Below are 18,945 nucleotides of genomic sequence, written 5' to 3' on the forward strand. Positions count from 1 at the left end.
TCTATGGGACTTGATTCACATAATGATGTCCTCCCTGCTGGGTTCCTTTCTAGCTTCCAAACTGCCATCCTACTGAAATTATGGAGTATCACTAATAACTTCTCCCTAGCCAAATGGAATGGTCCTTCTCAGCCTGTCTTTCCTTTTTATTAGGTGGTCTCTAGTGTTAAGGAGTCCTTTCTTCCCTTATTTGGCTCCCATAACACACTGCCAATTTTTCTCCTGCCAAACAACATGTATAACATTTCTCCTCCAGTTTCTTTACCTGGCCCTTCTTTCCCCTTTTCAAGTTCTGTCATCACTACTCTGTTCTTTTGACTCATGCTCCTGAAATTCATTTTTTCATGGTTTTAATTACTGCCTCTATGTCACTAGGGCTTCCCTGGTGGCTCAGCTGGTAAAGAATCCACCTGCAACGTAGGAGAGCTGGGTTTGATCCCTGGGTTGGGAAGATCCCCTGGAGAAGGAAACAGTTACCCATTCTAGTATTCTGGACTGGAGAATTCATGGACTGTATAGTCCATGGGGTCACAAAGAGTCGGACATGACTGAGCAACTTTCACTACCACTATGTTATTCACCTCCACAGACATCACCAACTCTGAACTTCTGTCTGCTTACTGTTCTATGGCACATTTCTTTTGGATAATTCCAGTGTCATTTCCATATTATTAAGTCATTAAAAACTGGAAGTTACTTTTTTCTTCCATAACGTGTTCCTATTTCCATCAATGCTACTGTAATTTTTACACCAAGCCATGAAAATGCCTTAAAGTAATCTCAGAATTATCTCTCTTCATGAATGCCAATAAAGCCCAAGTTCTGCAATATTTAAATCAGTATAAGGGGAGTTGCAGGGTCAGAGATGGTGGAGTAACTGAGGGCTATGGACTGACATACAGGACCTAGTAAAAAGTTAAAACACCCAGAACAGTACTACCTGGAACACACATAAAAACAACCTCTGAACATTGAATCAATGAAAAGGGCACAATGAATTCTAGTAAATTAACAAGAACCACTTCTTTCAGGCAGGGACTTCTCTTGTAGCTTCCATTTGGAGTAATGTAGTCTTGAGCATAGAGTAAGCAAATACAGACTCATGGCAAGTGTAGGGAAAACTCTTATTAATACTTCAAAAAGATATATACATAGCATATGCAAGTAAATTTTAAAGAAGTAATTAATCCATAAGAACTCAACCCTCAAAGTTTATAAAAATTTTTCACTGAAAGTATGTTGCATAGATAGAATGTAAATATAAAGGTTTTTTTTAAACTATTTTTTTAGGAAGTCTCTAATGTAAATTTTCATAAAAATTTACCTGGATTCTTCTAAAGGATGCTGGACAGTAAGAAGTCGAGGGTGTCGTAGTCGAGTTAACTGTTGGACTCCGCGTTTTAGAGAATCGATGATTTGATCCTTTTCAAATTTTTGATATTTGTCAATCAGCTTTTTATCAAAGACAAAAACAGCCACTTCCTAATAAAAGAAATGTGTAATTTTAATCAAGAATATGTAAAAGTAATAAAATTTGAGCTATGGATTATCTACAAACACGTAATGCTATGCAAATTTTAGCACCATTGTAATACTTTTCTGATATCAAAAAGTTGGTTTCTTCACGATTACTAAATTTAAATATTTTTAAAGACAAAAGATTTAGGCTTCCCAGTTGGTGCGGTGGTAGAGTTCACCTGCCAATGCAAGAGACACAAGAGACACGGGTTTAATACCTAGGTTGGGAAGACCCCCTGGAGAAGGAAATGACAACGCACTCCAGTATTCTTGCCTGGGAAATCCCATGGATAGAGGAGGTTGGCAGGCAACAGTCCATGGGGTCTCAAAAGAGTCAGACACAACTTAGTGACTAAACAACAACAAAACGTGATATATGCTTCCAGGAAACTATTTGAGTGAGAGCTTTAAATAGCACTCACATATATAGTGCCTTTATAAGTTAGCCTGGCATACACACACACACATACAGTATTAGCTCTTTCAATCACTTTGAGACACAGAACAAACAGGAGCTAAGAACATTATTAATATTATTTTAACTAAAAACAAATGACCTACAAGTTCAAGCTCCTATCTCACTATTCATGCATACAATCTTATTTTAGTAAGCATTCTAACACATTTTAAAATGCATCTAATTTAAATGTTTATTTTTTCAAGATGTTTTTAGTCTTTAAAAAAAGATGTGACTTCTGAGCTCCTACTGATTCACCTCTCTGAAGGAAGAACACTACAGTTCATAAAGAAAAAGAAACAACACACTCTCTGAGGCATCCATTCATTGTCTTAGGTCAAAGATGAAAGATTTCTACACAGACCAGAATAGGTTATCATCTATCTTAAAATATTTCCTTTGGTCCAAACAGTTAATTAAAATTAACCAATGTCAACAAAGTAGTGACTATTTAACTAAACTTTAGGCCTCATATTGATTTTCTAAAAGAAAACTTAGCCTGTACCTCAAAACTTTTCAACAGAATAGATTATCACCTAATCTCTAGTTTGTGTCTTGCTTCTACTACTTCACTATACAACCCCCTCCAGTAACACGTATCACCTGTATAAAATTCCTATCCTATCTATGTTTATATAACCATTTTAATCTTAAATATGCTACTCTGTAAAAAGACTGCATCAGTTTCAAAGCTATAAGAGAAATATAGCAGAATAAACTCTAAGCCCAGCAATTATCTACTAGACATTACAAGAGCTATTTTATAGCATCTCTAGAAAGAGATTCCAGAAAGACTAATGGTTAGGAAATAAGAGCTTCTTCTAAATAAACACTCAAAAAGGAAACTAAATAGTACTTATGACTAAATAGTAGCTTCAAGTGCTAATAAACTATAATCGAAGATCTATCCATTTCCACATGTTTACATGTTGTATTTGGTTAAGTTTATCTAAATAATAATCTTTTGATTCTCAATGGCTCATTTTATATACAAAACTAGCCTAAGAACTTTATTTTACTACAAAATATACACTTGCCATGAAGATTCTCAGGAAATCTTAATTTCACTTTCCTAAATTATTCACTATGAGGTACTTCTTCAATGAATGTCTTTCAAAAATAATAAAGAGCAGCAGAAATTGGTTTTTGGAAGCATAAAGACAGAATAATACAGATGTCCAATCAGGTACAACGAAAGCAAAAGTAACTGGGCACAAGTAACTTTGTATTTACCAAGTCTTCTTATCTTGCTGTATTCCAGGTTTCATAAATATGTTCTTTTTTCATCAGTTTTTTAATCTTCTCAGAGGGGTTCAAACATTTAAGCTAAAAATTTTAAAGCTGCACATAATCTGAAAATTTTAATTAATCATCTACTAATGTGAACTTGAAATAACCAACCCTAGGAAAAAATACATAGATAACCCTCAAAGGGCTATGTATACAAACCCTGAAAATACTAATATAAGGATTCTTTTTACTTGGAAATACTGCTGTGTTTTTTGTGGGTTTTTTTTTTTAATACAGTGTGGAATTATGATACGTTTTGAAAATCATGTAAAAAACAGTAAAATGTGAAATGGAGGAAAGAACAAGATGCAAACTTTAAATGCAACAGTTTGAATATCACAGTATTTATTTCACTGCCATGTAACAAGAGAAAACACTTTCCTATTTTTAACTATTAAAACCAGGTATAAGAATCTCCTAGCCCAAAGTATCTTACCCAATGTTTACCTCAAAGTCAAATTTAAGATCATATGTTGTGCTATAAGGGCTGCCCTGGGGGCTCAGACAGTAAAGAATCTGTCTGCAATGTGGGAGACCCAGGTTCAATCCCTGGGTCAGGAAGATCCCCTGGAGAAGGGAATGGCTACCCACTCCAGTAATCTTGCCTGGAGAATCCCATGGACAGAAGAGCCTTGCGGACTACAGTCCATGGGGTCACAAAGAGTTGGACACGACTGAGTGATTAACACACTCACTTCACTTTCATTCTGCTATAAAACACAACTACAATCAAGTACACTATATGCTAAGTAAAAAAAAAAGCTGAGAGGGTAGGCACAATTCCTTCAGCCTCAATGTCACTTTAAGGGGAAAGAAAAGGACAAAGAAGAGTATCCTTTTCCATTATTTTTCCCCCAGTTTCTCTAAAATCAGCACTGCTCAACAGAGCTTTCTGTGATGATAGAAAATTCTATACCTGCATTGTCCAATATGGTAATACTAGCCACATGTGGCTATGCAGCATTTGAAATGTGATCAGTGCAACAACAGAAAAACTAAATTTAATCTTAATTTTAATTAATTGAAAAAGCCATACGTATCATATGGCTACCAATATTGCATTAAGTACAGCTCTAGATTATCTATTTTCTCTGATTCTCTTTTAATAAATATGAGGCTACTGAAAAAAGAATTAACAATTTTCAATTAAGGGAGAAATTCAAACGAGGCTTCTGTGCCAAGCTGGTTAGACATTCAGCTCTTCCTTAAGGAATCAGTCAGCATTCCAGACAGGATACTCAGAGTTCTGACCTCTGAGGTTTGAAAGAGGCAAAGAAAGAAAATTCAAAATCATATCCATAGACAGCAATGATATATTCTAAAACTACCTTTTTCCTCAAAGCAATAATTTTGTCAAATAAAAAAAAAAAGGAGTACAGTATTGTTTCATAAGAGAACTCAGTTCTGAAAGTCAGCTGCTGAGAAATGCTATATTAACGTGCAATATCTAAGCAATCATCTATTATTTGTGCCTGGTTCTCACGTTCTATGGCAACAACAGAAGCTTCAATATTAACAGAGGGTTTCAGTACATGAACTAATGATATAAACACAAACACCCTGAACTCTTTTGATTAAGGACAAAGACACTATTATGTTATTGCATTCTTAATAAACAATGCAAAATTTAGTAAATGTGGTATTCTTTCACTTTTCCTTTATATAACTGATTATAAAAGCAATTTGTAATGGCATTAGAGGTTGGTCATTTACATAACTTCATGATCTCATTCATAGCTTTCTAAGTAGTCAATACTCAAGGAACAATTATTTTTGGGATGAGCTGCTGGTGAAAGTGAAAACAATGTTCAAAAATGACCAATCAATATCTAAGGTACAGATCAACTTTGGACTTAAGGACTTCCAACCAAATGGCAATAAAAACAAGATTTAAGGTCAGGTACAAACTACATGCACTCATCTCACACGCTAGTAAAGCAATGCTCAAAATTCTCCAAGCCAGGCTTTAGCAATACGTGAACTGAGAACTTCCAGATGTTCAAGCTGGTTTTAGAAAAGGCAGAGGAACCAGAGATCAAATTGCCAATATCCGCTGGATCATCGAAAAAGCAAGAGAGTTCCAGAAAAACATCTATTTCTGCTTTATTGACTACGCCAAAGCCTTCGACTGTGTGGATCACAATAAACTGTGGAAAATTCTGAAAGAGATGGGCATACCAGACCACCTGACCTGCCTCTTGAGAAACCTGTATGCAGGTCAGGAAGCAACAGTTAGAACTGGACATGGAACAACAGACTGGTTCCAAATAGGAAAAGGAGTATGTCAAGGCTGTATATTGTCACTCTGCTTATTTAACTTCTATGCAGAGTACATCATGAGAAATGCTGGGCTGGAAGAAGCACAAGCTGGAATCAAGATTGCCGGGAGAAATATCAATATCCTCAGATATGCAGATGACACCACCCTTATGGCAGAGAGTAAAGAGGAACTGAAAAGCCTCTTGATGAAAGTGAAAGGGGAAAGTGAAAAAGTTGGCTTAAAGCTTAACATTCAGAAACTAAGATCATGGCATCTGGTCCCATCACCTCATGGGAAATAGATGGGGAAACAGTGGAAACAGTGTCAGACTTTATTTTTTTGGGCTCTAGGATCACTGCGGATGGTGACTGTAGCCATGGAATTAAAAGACGCTTACTCCTTGGAAGGAAAGTTGTGACCAACCTAGATAGCATATTAAAAAGCAGAGACATTACTTTGCCAACAAAGGTCTGTCTGGTCAAAGCTATGGTTTTTCCAGTGGTCATGTATGGATGTGAGAGTTGGACTGTGAAGAAAGCTGAGCGCCGAAAAATTGATGCTTTTGAACTGTGGTGTTGGAGAAGACTCTTGAGAGTCCCTTGGACTGCAAGGAGATCCAACCAGTCCATCCTAAAGAAGATTAGTCCTGGGTGTTCATTGGAAGGACTGATGTTGAAGCTGAAACTCCAGTACTTTGGCCACCTCATGCAAAGAGTTGACTCATTGGAAAAGACCCTGATGCTGGGAGGGATTGGGGGCAGGAGGAGAAGGGGACGACAGAGGATGAGATGGCTGGATGGCATCACCAACTCGATGGGCATGAGTTTGAGTAAACCCCAGGAGTTGGTAATAGACAGGGAGGCCTGGCGTGCTGCGATTCATGGGGTCGCAAAGAGTCGAACATGGCTGAGCAACTGAACTGAACGTTACAAACCACATACCAGCAATCTATCACAGGACCAAGACTCCTCCTTCATAAAAGGATAACCAAAGCCAAGTCAGTCTTTAATATACTTATTTGGGAATAATCTGATTTTGGAAAAGTCATAATGCATACAGACAATTATAGAATTTTGACACTCATTGGAAAATATGTGTAATAAACCCCACATGTCTTAAAGTCTGTATGTTTCACATATAGACTTTTGGAAACTAATTTTTCTTTTTAAAGAATATATTTCCACAGAGGTTTTAAACCTGGAGATTTTCCAATTCTTCAACAATTCCAAAATAAAGTGATTAGTAAATTTTAACAATCCTCCACATTTCTCAGCACTATCTGTTGGTTTCTTAAATTAATAAAAATACAACTCAAACTACTCTTCACTAAAAGAATAGTCTCAAAATAACTTTTAAATCAAAACCCCAAAACATACTACTGATTATATCCCACAAATGTATTGCCCTTTGATGGTAAAAATTACCAGGTTAATAAACATGAAAAAATATTACAGAAGTCTATTTTCTAGAAGGCTGTAGAAGAAAAGAAGGAAGTAAGAATGCTCAAAACAAGAATGCACTTAACATTAGAAAAGTTTACCTGAGTCGTATGTCATAACTTATTGATAAAGATAAAAGGAACATGGGAATTTTCATTCTAAAACATTTTGCTAAATATCTAATACACTCATTTGCTCAACTGATATGTTTATGTTATTAAGTAAACAAAATTAAATCACAAGATGAGCTGATACATCAAATAATGTATTTGTAACTAGGACATTCAAGGGCATGTTTAAAAGCATTGGTTTTTCTATGACTTCCTTAGATGAATGAAATGACAACTAAAGAACCGATTACTTTCAGCATTTCTTAAAATAAAAATGCATACATGCACAGTATGGTCATTATTAGCATGTGTGTTTTTTTTCCAGGTGAACTCTAAATTAAAACTTACCTGCTTTGTTGACTTTTTTGTGCCATTAAAAATCTTCCAAGCTAGCCCATTGCCCCCACTGGCGATGTGTCGACCAACATCAAATTCTCTAGTGACAGGATTTCCCATCACAGCGCTAGTGACGTCAGCTGTTACTTTTGTAACGGTACTCTTCAACTTATTTAGCATGGACTCCATGGCTGCAGTTCTGGGTAGTTATAGTTACCTAGAAACACAAAGTACAGGAGAGCAGTGATCATCGGTTCTTACTACTTCAAGCACTTATTCATTACTTACTTTGAAAGTTTAATATACTGCAGACAACAAGCAAAACAATCCTATAGAGACAAAGTTACATGCCAGTTTTGCCTTCAGAGAACCCGATATACTTGAGTCTAGGAGCCAAACTGTGCTTCAATCTTTACTGTCACAGACTAGTAAGAGGAAAGACACAGTCACACGTGACACTAACGTGAATGCTGCTCAACTATACAACAATGGCACATATTACAAGACCCTTGAAGACTGGAAGTGGTGCAGAGGGTCTGAATCTTTCTTCTCAGTAAAAATAACTATACAAAACCTGAAAGGCTCTACTGTTATACTAAACTATACCAGATGGAAATCTGAAGCTACAAAAGGAACAGAGGACTCTAAAAGTAAAAATTATTCAAGTGTATAAAAAACTTATCTTACGTTATCTTTAAAAGATAGCTAATCATTTAAAGCAAAAATAGCAAAAATGTACCACACTTATATGTAAAAGTAAAAATATGATAAGACAAACCAAGGATAAGACAGGGGAAGTGAAAGTATATTTTTGAAATATTCTTATATGTGAGGTAGTATAATATCATTTGAAGTTAGACTGTGGCACATTAAAGACATCTTATAGACCCTAGAGCACTACCTAAAATAATAAAGAGACAAACCTAAACAGCCAATAGTGGAAATAAAATGGAACCCTTCAGTAAACTGAGTTAATTTTTTAAAAAATAGGAAAAGAAAAAAACAAAGAACAAATGTGAAAAATAGAAAATAAGTAACAAGATGGTAGAGTTAAATCTGACCATATAATTACATTAGATGTAAATGATTTAAAGCCCTGTTAAATGACTGAGACTATAAAACTAGATTTAAAAAGCAAGACTCAATTATACATTGTTTACAATAAACCCACTTTACAGGATGATTTAAAAGTTAAAAAGGGGGACTTCCCTGATAGTTCGCTGGTTAAGACTTTGGTCTTCCACTGCTCAGGGAACTGGATCCCATATGCTGCAACTAAGTTTAAAAATGTGAAAATATACCAAGCTGGAGTGGCTGTATTAATGACAGACAGAACAGGCTTCAAGACAAAGAGGGACACTTTACAGTGACAAAGTTGTCAATTCTCAAGAAGATGTAACAATCCTAAATGTGTACATACTGAACTAAGAGAGCTTCAAAATAAATGCAGCAAAAACTAATAGAACTGAAGGAAGAAATAGACAAATCTTCAAGTGTAGCTGGAGACTTCACAGATCCGTTCTTAGTGGCTGATGGACAGAAAGACCAAAAAGACAGAAAATCAGTAAGGACATAGAAGTCCTGAACACTGGAGATGTGGGTTCAGTCCCTGGGTCGGGAAGACCCCTTGGAGAAAGGAAATGGCAACCCATTACAGTATTCTTGCCTGGACAGTTCTTCCCATGGACAGAGGAGCCTGGTGGGCTATAGTCCATGGGGTCACAAAAGAGCAGGACACGACTTAGCGACTTAACAACAACAAAGCAAGTAACCTAACCTAAAACACTCCACTCAACAAAAGCAGAATGCATTTTGTTTTCAGATGTATATGGTATATTCACTAAGATAGACTATATGCTGGACCATAAAGCAAGTCTCAAATGAGTGAAACTACTGGAATAATATAAAATATGTTCAACAAGGACAATGAAATTAAGCTAGAAGTCAGTGACAGATAAATATCTAGAAAAATGCAAATACCTGGAAATTAAACAACACTTCTAAATACTCAAGGGTTAAAAAATAAATCACAGAAAAAATTTTAAAATATCTGGAAATGAATGAATGAAATGAAATGAAATTGAGAAATCTGTGGTATGTAGGCAAAGCATGCCTTATAGGAAATTCATAGCTTTAAATGTTTATATTAGGGGAAAAAATTCCAAAATCAATGGTATAAGCTTCCAACTTAGGAAGTTAGAAAAAAGGAGAGAATTAAACTGAAAATAAATTTAAAAAGTAGAAAGAAGAAAATAAACAATAGACTTCAATGGGACAGACTGAATTTAATTTAATGAGAAATGAAAAAGAAAAGCAATGAAGCCACACACTTTTTTAAGATAAATCTCTAATTACATTAAGAAAACTTTTAAAAACACAAATGACCAGTATTGTAAATAAAGGAAATCCTGCAGATGCTGATCCCTTACAGATTCTATAGATTCTGAATCAATCAGGTATTATATTATGGATAATCTTACGCCAGCCAATTAATTCAACAACTTGGATAAAGTGAAAAAATTCTTTGGAAGGTGCAACTACCATAACTGAAGAGAAAGTCAGCATAACCCTATATTTCCTGTAAGATGTAACAGGAAAAACCCAAATGACCTTTCTGGCCAACCCAGTAAAAGAAATACATTTCATAACTACAACTCTTACCACAAACAGAACTCCAGGCTTAGAGGGGTTGACTGCTGAGTATGGGGTGACTGCAGTCAAGAAATTAAAAGACACTCCATCCTTGGAAGAAAAGTTACAACAAACCTAGACAGCATATTAAAAAGCAGAGACATCACTATGTCGACAAAGCTCCATATAGTCAAAATTATGGTTTTCCAGTAGTCGTGTGTGGATGTGAGAGGTGGACCATAAAGAAGGCTGAGTGCTGAAGAATTGATGCTTTCCAACTGTGGTGCTGGAGAAGACTCTTAAGAGTCCCTTGGACAGCAAGGAGATCAAACCAGCTAATCCTAAAGGAAATCAACCCTTAATATTCATTGGAAGGACTGATGTTAAAGCTGAAGCTCCAGTAATTTGGCCACTATTTGCGAAGAGCAGACTCTCTGGAAAAGACCCTGATGCTAGGAAAGATTGAGGGCAGGAGGAGAAGGGGGCAACAGAGAATGAGATAGTTGGACGGCATCATCGACTCAATGGACATGAGTTTGAACAAACTCGGTGAGATAGTGAAGGTACAGAAGCCTGGCAAGCTGCAGTCCACAGGGTTGCAAACATTCGGACACAACTGAGTTACTGAACAACAATAACTAGGTTAAGGCAGAAAAATTTTTTTGACAAAAGTCAATACTCATTCAGTATAAAACTCTCAGCAAACTAAGAACAGAAAGGAGCTTCCTCAACCTGATAAATAGTATCTTTAAATATCTACAGGAAGGAAGAGAAGAAGTAAAATTCTTTATTCTCAATAACATGATCATACACAAGAAAGTCAGAAGTAATCCACAAAAACAACTACTGGAATTAATATGTAAGTTAGCATGAAGGCAGAATATGAAAATACTTTTTTGAAAAGACTACTTTTATATTTTAGAAACAGACAACTGATCATGGAAATTTCAAAATTACCATTTTGAAGGGAGGAATGGCCAAGATGGTGGAATAGAAGGAATCTAAGCTCATCTCCTCTCTTGAGCACAACAAAATCAAAACAATCCACTGAAAAGGACTGAAATCTACCAAAAAAGATCCTCTACAACTAAGGACATAAAGACAGAACCACAAGACGGGTAAGAAGAGTGGACTCACGATATAATCAAATCTCCTACTCCCCCAGGATACGAGATATTTTCCCACAAACTAGAGAAAAATTTTATTATAGTGGTTCTCTCACAGGAGTGAGTTCTGAGCCCCACATCAGGCTCCCTAGCCCAGAGCTCTAGCACTCTGGGAGGAGGAACCCCCAGAGCATTTGGCTTTGAAGGCTAGCTGGGCTTAGCCACGGGAGTTCCACAGACTTCACTCTTACGGGATGCACACAAAAATCTCACAAGCACTGAAACCAAGGGTAAAAGCAGTGATTTCCTGGGAGCCGAGGCCTATGAGAAAGTATCTTGTAGTAACTTATAATGGAAAATGACCTGGAAAAGAAAATACATATATGTATGTATGTATGCATAACTGAATCACTTTGGTGTATGTTTGAAACTGAACACTGTAAATCAAACATACTTCAATTTAAAAAATTAAGGAACTAAAAAAAAAGTTGACATGCAAAGTAAAAAATTTAAAAGACAAACAGTGATGCAAATAAATACAGCAAATTGAAAAAATAGCATTTCAAGGACACAAAATACTTATGAATAAATTTAATAAGATACAAAGGCTTTTTAAAAAAGATACAAAGACTTGCACAATGAAAATAAAATTTTCTGTGAAAAATTGAAGATGACTTAAATGGAAAAAGTTGTACAGACAATATCGTTTGTACAATATTGTTAAGATATTGTCAATTTCCCCCATCAATCTATAGACTCGATGAAATCCAATCAGAATCCCAGAGGCTTTTGTAGAAAGAAACTGACAAGCTGCAAAAATGTTCCTCTGAGAACAGGTCCATAGGTTTCATTAGATTGTTTAAGGGTCTACCGCAAAGAAAGAGGTCTAAAGGCCTATCACTCATCAAACCTTCAGCTGCCATGTATTGTTGTTTAGATGCTAAGTTGTGTTCCACTCTTTTGCAGCTCCATGGACCCCATCAAGCTGCTCTGTCCATGGGACTTCCCAGACAAGAACGCTGGAGTGGGCTGCCATCTCCTTCTGCAGGGGATCTTTTCAAATCAGTGACTGAAACCCCGCCTCCTGCGCTGGCAGGCAGAGCCACTAGGGAAGCCATGTGTATTCTTTCCTAAAATTGATTTGCCTGAGAACAAGTGTGTGTCTTGCAAATTTTCCTTAGCCAACTCTTTTTCACAATTTTCTCCCACTTGACCAAAGTAAAACATTTTTCTCAACCATCCTAGTCTTATTATAGGGCATTTCTCTGGGTATACAAAACCTTAGTAGGCATACCAAAAGGGAAACTGCAATTTGAGAATACAGTAATCCTGAAAATCTCTTAAGAGTAAAGCAAAAAGAAGTTTGGTAGGAAATTCTGAAGGGGCTTGTGCTTTAGTTCTTAATGGCAAAATCCTATGCCTTATCTGTCACAGAATCACAATTAAGAAACAAGATAGTTATTACAGGAGTGTATGGTGAGTGAGCGAAGTAGCTCAGTCGTGTCCGACTCTTTGCGACCCCGTGGACTGCAGCCTCCCAGGCTCCTCCGTCCATGGGATTCTCCAGGCAAGAACACTGGAGTGGGTTGCCACTTCCTTCTCCGGGGGATCTTCCCCACCCAGGGATCGAACAGCACTGTAGGCAGACGCTCTAACCGCTGAGCCACCAGAGAAGCCCACAGGAGTGTACAGAACAAGCTTATTTCAATTAATAAGCAAAAACTCCAAGGTTCTAATAAAAATGAAACAATCTAGAAATTAGACACTCTGTAACTATCTAAACCCTTGACAAAAAAAATTCTGATGCTATCAACTTAGAGCACAGAAAGTACAATGTCTTACAAAATTATTTAGAGAATACACAAGCAAAAATATCCAGAAGGCCACTGGACTAAGGTGGCGTTAGTTCGTGTCCTATTTTCTCAGTTAATTAAATTATATTTATTTAGCTGTAACTTACTTTCTTCTGTTAAAGATTTGAACTGTCTGTAAATAGAAATAAAAATTCACTTTCCTTTTTCTATTTAATACTGCATTTCTGAAAGCAGTTGGAAAGTGTTGCTACTGGAATTATGAAAACATTTATTGCCATGCCAAGTTGTTTTCTATGAACATCTGCTACTGATTTTGATGGGAAGGTGGAAGAGACATTAAAATCCTATTTAAAACCTACATATCCTCTCCTCTAACTCTGCCTAAGCTATGTATTACATGCCATGCACTTGTCATGTTGGGAATACAGATGTAAATGGAAACATTTCTGCTATTTAGGGACTCAGTTGAGTAGCACACTCTGACCTGCAAAGACTTACACCAGTTAACTAGAGTATGAATGTAACATGCGTTGGGAACATGGAGATGAGCTCAAAAATGAAGTGTTTGTAAATCAACTACATTCCAATAAAGAATTTAAAAGAAAAAAAGAAGAGAAGTGTTTTTCAAGTAGGAGAAAAGTGAAGGAGTTTCCAGAAAGGACTATGCCAAAACATGAAGGGGAGGAAGACTATATATGATGTGATTTGAAAACTATAAATAGTTGAGTATCAAAACAAAGGATATTTTCAGAGTTAGTATTCAAATTTGAGTTGCCTATCCATTAGCCAAGCAGAGTCAACACTGGTGTACCCAAGGTAGAACCAGACATGAAAATTCATCTGGTGAATTATTTAATATTTATTGAGCACCCACTATGTACCTGACACCACATAAGAAACTGGGGAAGAAAGAAATAAAAATAAGCCATGAAAGAGCTTACCATCAAAGTGGCAAGAGGTAGAGAAGTAAACCAACCACAGAATTTATGAAATACTTTTTTTTTTTGGTAGGGGGTGCTTACAGATTACTAAAGTTTTTAAAAAGATAGTGTTTAAAAAAATGGTTAAAAACATTCTTTGGCCTATACAGAAACCATGTTTAGTTTTACTTGGGAAACAAAGATTGTATCAGCTGAACACAATCATTCTCTTTATAACTACAAACAGTATATAATTATTATAAGTTGAGCTAGAACCAATTATTTCAAGAGACATCCCTGATTTAAGAAACAAAAAACTAAGAAGACTTAGCAATGTACAGTGAAGCACACATCACTCAATAAATTACTGGGTACAGAAGAGGTAAGAAACACCAGACTAGGTACAGTAGGAGAAACAAGAAGTAAAACATTGTTTTCGTCATTGAGTGTGTATACAGTAAGATTTTAAAAGCAGAATGTCAGGTTACAAGGCAACACATGCTAACGTATCAAATAACTAATTTGAACAGTAAGTAAAATTTGAGGAAAAATTACATCCAACTCTTTAGAAGGCACTTTCAGCCCGTGAACTAAGTACAGTTTTTACTCTAGGAAGTCAGCAGACACTTGGAAATCATTATAATTAAAAAACAGGAAACAGAGCAACAGCACCGGGGCTGGCAGTGTCTCACTGCTCAGCAACTCTGTCGCTCAGTCCTCAGTCGTGTCCGACTCTCTGGGACCCCATGGACTGCAGCACGCCAGGCCTCCCTGTCCTTCACCATCTCCCAGGGTTCGCTCAAACTCATGTCCACTGAGTCAATGCCATCCAACCATCTCATCCTCTGTTATCCCCTTCTCCTCCTGCCCTCAATCTTTCCCAGCATCAGGGTCTTTTCCAGTGAGTCGGCTCTTCGCATCAGGTGGCCAAAGTACTGGAGCTTCAGCTTCAGCATCAGTCCTTCCAATGATTTCAGGGCTGGTTTCCTTTAGGATTGGCTGGTTTGATCTCCTTGTTGTTCAAGGGACTCTCAAGAGTCTTCTCCAGCACTGCAGTTCAAAAGCATCAATTCTTCAGCACTCAGCTTTATTTATGGTCCAACTCTGACATCCGTACATGAATACTGGAAAAACCATAGCTTTGACCATAAGGACCTCTGTCAGCGAACTGACTTCTCTACTTTTAATTCAGCAACTCTAGCCAGAAGAAAAAGAATAACTGACTAGGAAATTAGACAAAATGATAACTAAGCTTATTTCCTCAGGTCTGTGACTATTCCTTAAGAAGACCTAAAATCTGAAATACAGTGCAGTTAAACTGAAATGTGTGAAAACCAAAACTCATACAGCACAGAAGTGTTGTTGAAAGAAATGGTTTTCAAACTTCAAAGCAATGATCTTCAAATTCTGGTGAACGTCTAAACTGTGGTGCTGGAGAAGACTCTTGAAAGTCCCCTGCACTGCAAAGAAATCAAACCAGTCAATCCTAAAGGAAATCAGGCCTGAATATTCATTGGAAGGACTGATGCTGAAGCTCCAATACTCTGGCCACCTGATGGGAAGAGCCGACTCATTGGAAAAGACCCTGATGCTGGGAAAGACCGAAGGCAAAAGGAAAAGAGGGCAGCAGAGGATTAGACGGTTAGATAGCATCACCGACTCAACGGACATGAATTTCAGCAAACTCCAGGAGATGGTGAAGGACAAGGAAGCCTGGCATGCTGCAGTCCACGGGGTTGCAAAAAGTTGGATATAATATAGCGACTGAACAATCACTACTTAAATATGCAGTCAAGGTATTTATATTTTGAGCAGCTCCCCAGGTGATTATGACGCACAGTATGAGAATTACGTGATTAAGTACAGTCTTCAGTGGCAGCAAAACCTGGGTTCAAATGCCAGGTTTCATAAAAGCACTATAACCACCAACTAGCCTCCCTAACTCTATTTCCAGTCTTTAAAAAAGGGAAATTGTCACCCATGCCTCAAGTAACTGTTGTGAGGATTAAAGACAATGATGCACACGAAATTCCTGGAACTTTTCATAAGCAGTTAATGAATTCATACATTTAACAAACATTTATTAAGCACTTATCAAGCAAGCACTTATTAAGCACAGTATTAAGACATGAGGGAAATCTCATTAATTTAATAAGTATTAATCAGTATTGCAATTCTGCAATGGCGTCATGAGAACATATAATCAGGGGAATGTATCCTAATCAGGAAAGTCTTCCCTGATGTAAGCTGAATGAAGAGCAGGCATTAACTGGATGAAAAGGAAAGGAAGAGCATTTCCAGGCAAAGGAAGCATCATAATCAAATGCCATACACCTGAAGCAGAACAGAAAGAACAAAGTGACTAGGAGAAGAAAAGGAGGCCAGAAAGCAACGTGGAGATGAGGCTGCAAAGGCAATTAAGAGCTGCCCAAACAGCCTGTTAAAGAATTTTAGTTTCTCTTAAAAAAAAGTGAAGGGTTTCAGACATGAATATTATGTGATCAGATCTGCATTTTGAAAAATCACTCAGTCTGGTGTGCAAAACTATAGGAGCCAACAGTAAATGCAGGTAGACCCTAATTGTGTCCTCCATGTGTGCTAAGTCGCTTTAGCCCTGCCTGCCCTTTGTGACGCTATGGACTGTAGCCTGCCAGGCTCCTCTGTCCACGGGATTCTCTGGGCAAGAATACTGGAGTGGGTTGCCATTTCCTACTCCAGGGATCTCCCCGATCCAGGGATCAAACCTGCGTCTCTTATGTATCCTGCAGTGGCAGGCAGGTTCTTTACCGCTAGGGCCACCTGCTGCTGCTGCTAAGTCGCTTCAGTCATGTCCAGCTCTGTGCGACCCCACAGACAGCAGCCCACCAGGCTCTCCCGTCCCTGGGATTCTCCAGGCAAAAATACTGGAGTGGGTTGCCATTTACTTCTCCAATGCATCAAAGTGAAAAGTGAAAGTGAAGTTGTTCGGTCGTGTCCGATCCTAGCGACCCCATGGACTGCAGCCTACCAGGCTCCTCCATCCATGGGATTTTCCAGGCAAGAGTACTGGGGTGGGGTGCCATTGCCTTATCTGTAGGGCCACCTGGGAAGACCCTAATTAGGAGACTGTAAGTAATTCAAATGAGAAATGATGGTGGCTGGAACTAGAATACTAGTGTGAAGACCAGGAGCAGGCAGACTCAAGAGATATTCAAATAAGACTCCAGCCCTTCTGTGGCCATCGCTGAAGCGCCAGCGGCCAAAATGAAGTTCAATCCCTTTGTGACTTCTGACCGAAGCAAGAATCGAAAAAGGCATTTCAACGCGCCTTCCCACATTCGCAGGAAAGTTATGTCTTATCCTCTTTCTAAAGAGCTAAGACAGAAGTACAACGTTCGATCCATGCCCATCCGAAAGGATGATGAAGTTCAGGTTGTACGACGGCACTACAGAGGGCAGCAAACTGGCAAAGTGGTCCAGGTTTACAGGAAGAAATACGGCATCTACACTGAACGAGTGCATCGCGAGAAGGCTAATGGCACAGCTGTCCATGTGGGCATTCACCCCAGCAAGGTGGTTACCACCAGACTAAAACTGGACAAAGGCCACAAAAAGATCCTCCAACGTAAAGCCAAATCTCGCCAAGCAGGAAAGGAAAAGGGCAAATAAAAGGAAGAAACAATTGAGAAGATGCAGGAATAAAGTCATCTTGTCTACAGCTTTCATTAAAAACTGTTAAAATGAAGGGGAAAAAAAAAAGACTCCAGGAAAGACTGATATGAGACAGGAAGTTGTCAAACTTGAACTCCTATAGAAAGGATGAATGATGGAAACTAGTCACTTGAGTAAGAGGACCTATTTTCCTTGGGAGATAAGTCATGACTTTCAAAAAAAAAAAGTCATGACTTTCAAACATGTGAGTATGTGAGTATGAGTAGTTATTCCTAATTATGGGATTGGTTTTTATAGAAACATTTCAGTGTACATTGTGCTTGTATTTTATTGGGTGTTTTATTTTACTGGGTGTTTCTGGATATCAGAGAGAAGGCAATAGGTCTCTGCATGTGTGTAAAATGATCTGAACAGAATGAAGGTCCTTACTTTCCTTTGGGTTCTTTCCTTTAAACACTCGCTAAAAATTGTCTTTTATGACTACAGTTTAATAGTGTCTCAAGAATTCTACTTATACACTCAGCTGATAGATTATTTTAAAACTTAAAAAAAAATAGTATTTAAATGGGAAAAAAAGAAAAGAAACCAAACAAACAAAAAAAAATAACCTGTAAAGTCCAAAAGGAAACTTCAACCACCTGACTTTCAATCTGTTACCAGAACGTGAAGGGCGTTTTATTGTGGCAAGCTGGTTTGGTGCATTAACCTTAAACCGTATTAATATTCCAGAATCAAGAGGCTTGCGAATGCGATTTAGGTAACTTCTTACTCACAGAATCCAATTTGTAAATTTTTTGACTCCAGACTTTGATCTATGAAAATACTAGTCTGCAACTTAAAACTGTGTCACTACTGACTTGGTGCTTTTAAGTCGCTTGAGACTGGAGCCTCAGGAAGACTGTTACGGGAGCTGACTTGACAACACTGGTTCCCTTAATTACTGACCACAGGTATGCACTCTGTCGGATCCCAGGTTTTTGCAAGCTTCATGGGTCTCAACCTTCTTCCATCCTTTCTCTCCCACAAAGAAAAACAGGAGCGCAGGAGCCTCGGAGAGGGTATTTCACAAAACACCTGCCCCACCCACCTCACAAACAATAACCTTCCATTCCAAAACTAAAGCTCCAGTCAGAAAAGGACGCTGGGCTGGAGGGCCTCAGACGGTAACCCAGGTTATCAGAGGCGCACCTCAGCACTGAGGGGAGCTCTTCTCACCCAGTCCCGGAGGAGTGTCCTATTTCCCAAAAGGGAACCAAAGATCTCCAGCGCGGAAACCCGAGCTCCTGAGCCCGAGCAGGGGGCTCTCCCTCCAGCAGATGGCTCCAGCCCCGGGTCTCCAGTCGCTTCCAGGCCTCTTCGGGAGACTCGGGCCTCCCTGATCCGCTCCCCGCAGCTTGCCGCTCCCCCAGCCCG

At 38.2% G+C, this 18,945-nt stretch overlaps 2 protein-coding genes across 3 annotated transcripts in view; one reads left to right on the forward strand and one right to left on the reverse strand.

Moving 5' to 3' along the window:
* The window catches only part of SCYL2 (SCY1 like pseudokinase 2), a 54,940-nt gene that overhangs the window by 35,544 nt on the left and 451 nt on the right, over positions 1-18,945 (reverse strand). For both annotated transcript variants that reach the window (XM_043881360.1, XM_043881359.1), the window contains exons 2-3: positions 7,423-7,627; positions 1,325-1,482 (exon numbers count right to left, since the gene is read on the reverse strand). In XM_043881360.1, the coding sequence (XP_043737295.1) occupies positions 1,325-1,482; positions 7,423-7,599 (335 nt within the window). In that variant the 5' untranslated portion in view covers positions 7,600-7,627. The remainder of the gene's footprint in view (positions 1-1,324; positions 1,483-7,422; positions 7,628-18,945) is intronic.
* On the forward strand, positions 608-17,529 carry LOC122680221 (60S ribosomal protein L26-like). The gene is made up of 3 exons (XM_043881361.1): positions 608-611; positions 16,707-16,710; positions 17,088-17,529. Exon 3 carries the CDS (start codon positions 17,125-17,127, stop codon positions 17,527-17,529), a length of 405 nt encoding a protein of 134 aa, XP_043737296.1. The 5' UTR covers positions 608-611; positions 16,707-16,710; positions 17,088-17,124.

This window comes from Cervus elaphus, chromosome 22, assembly GCF_910594005.1.
Source record: "Cervus elaphus chromosome 22, mCerEla1.1, whole genome shotgun sequence".
Taxonomy (NCBI): domain Eukaryota; kingdom Metazoa; phylum Chordata; class Mammalia; order Artiodactyla; family Cervidae; genus Cervus; species Cervus elaphus.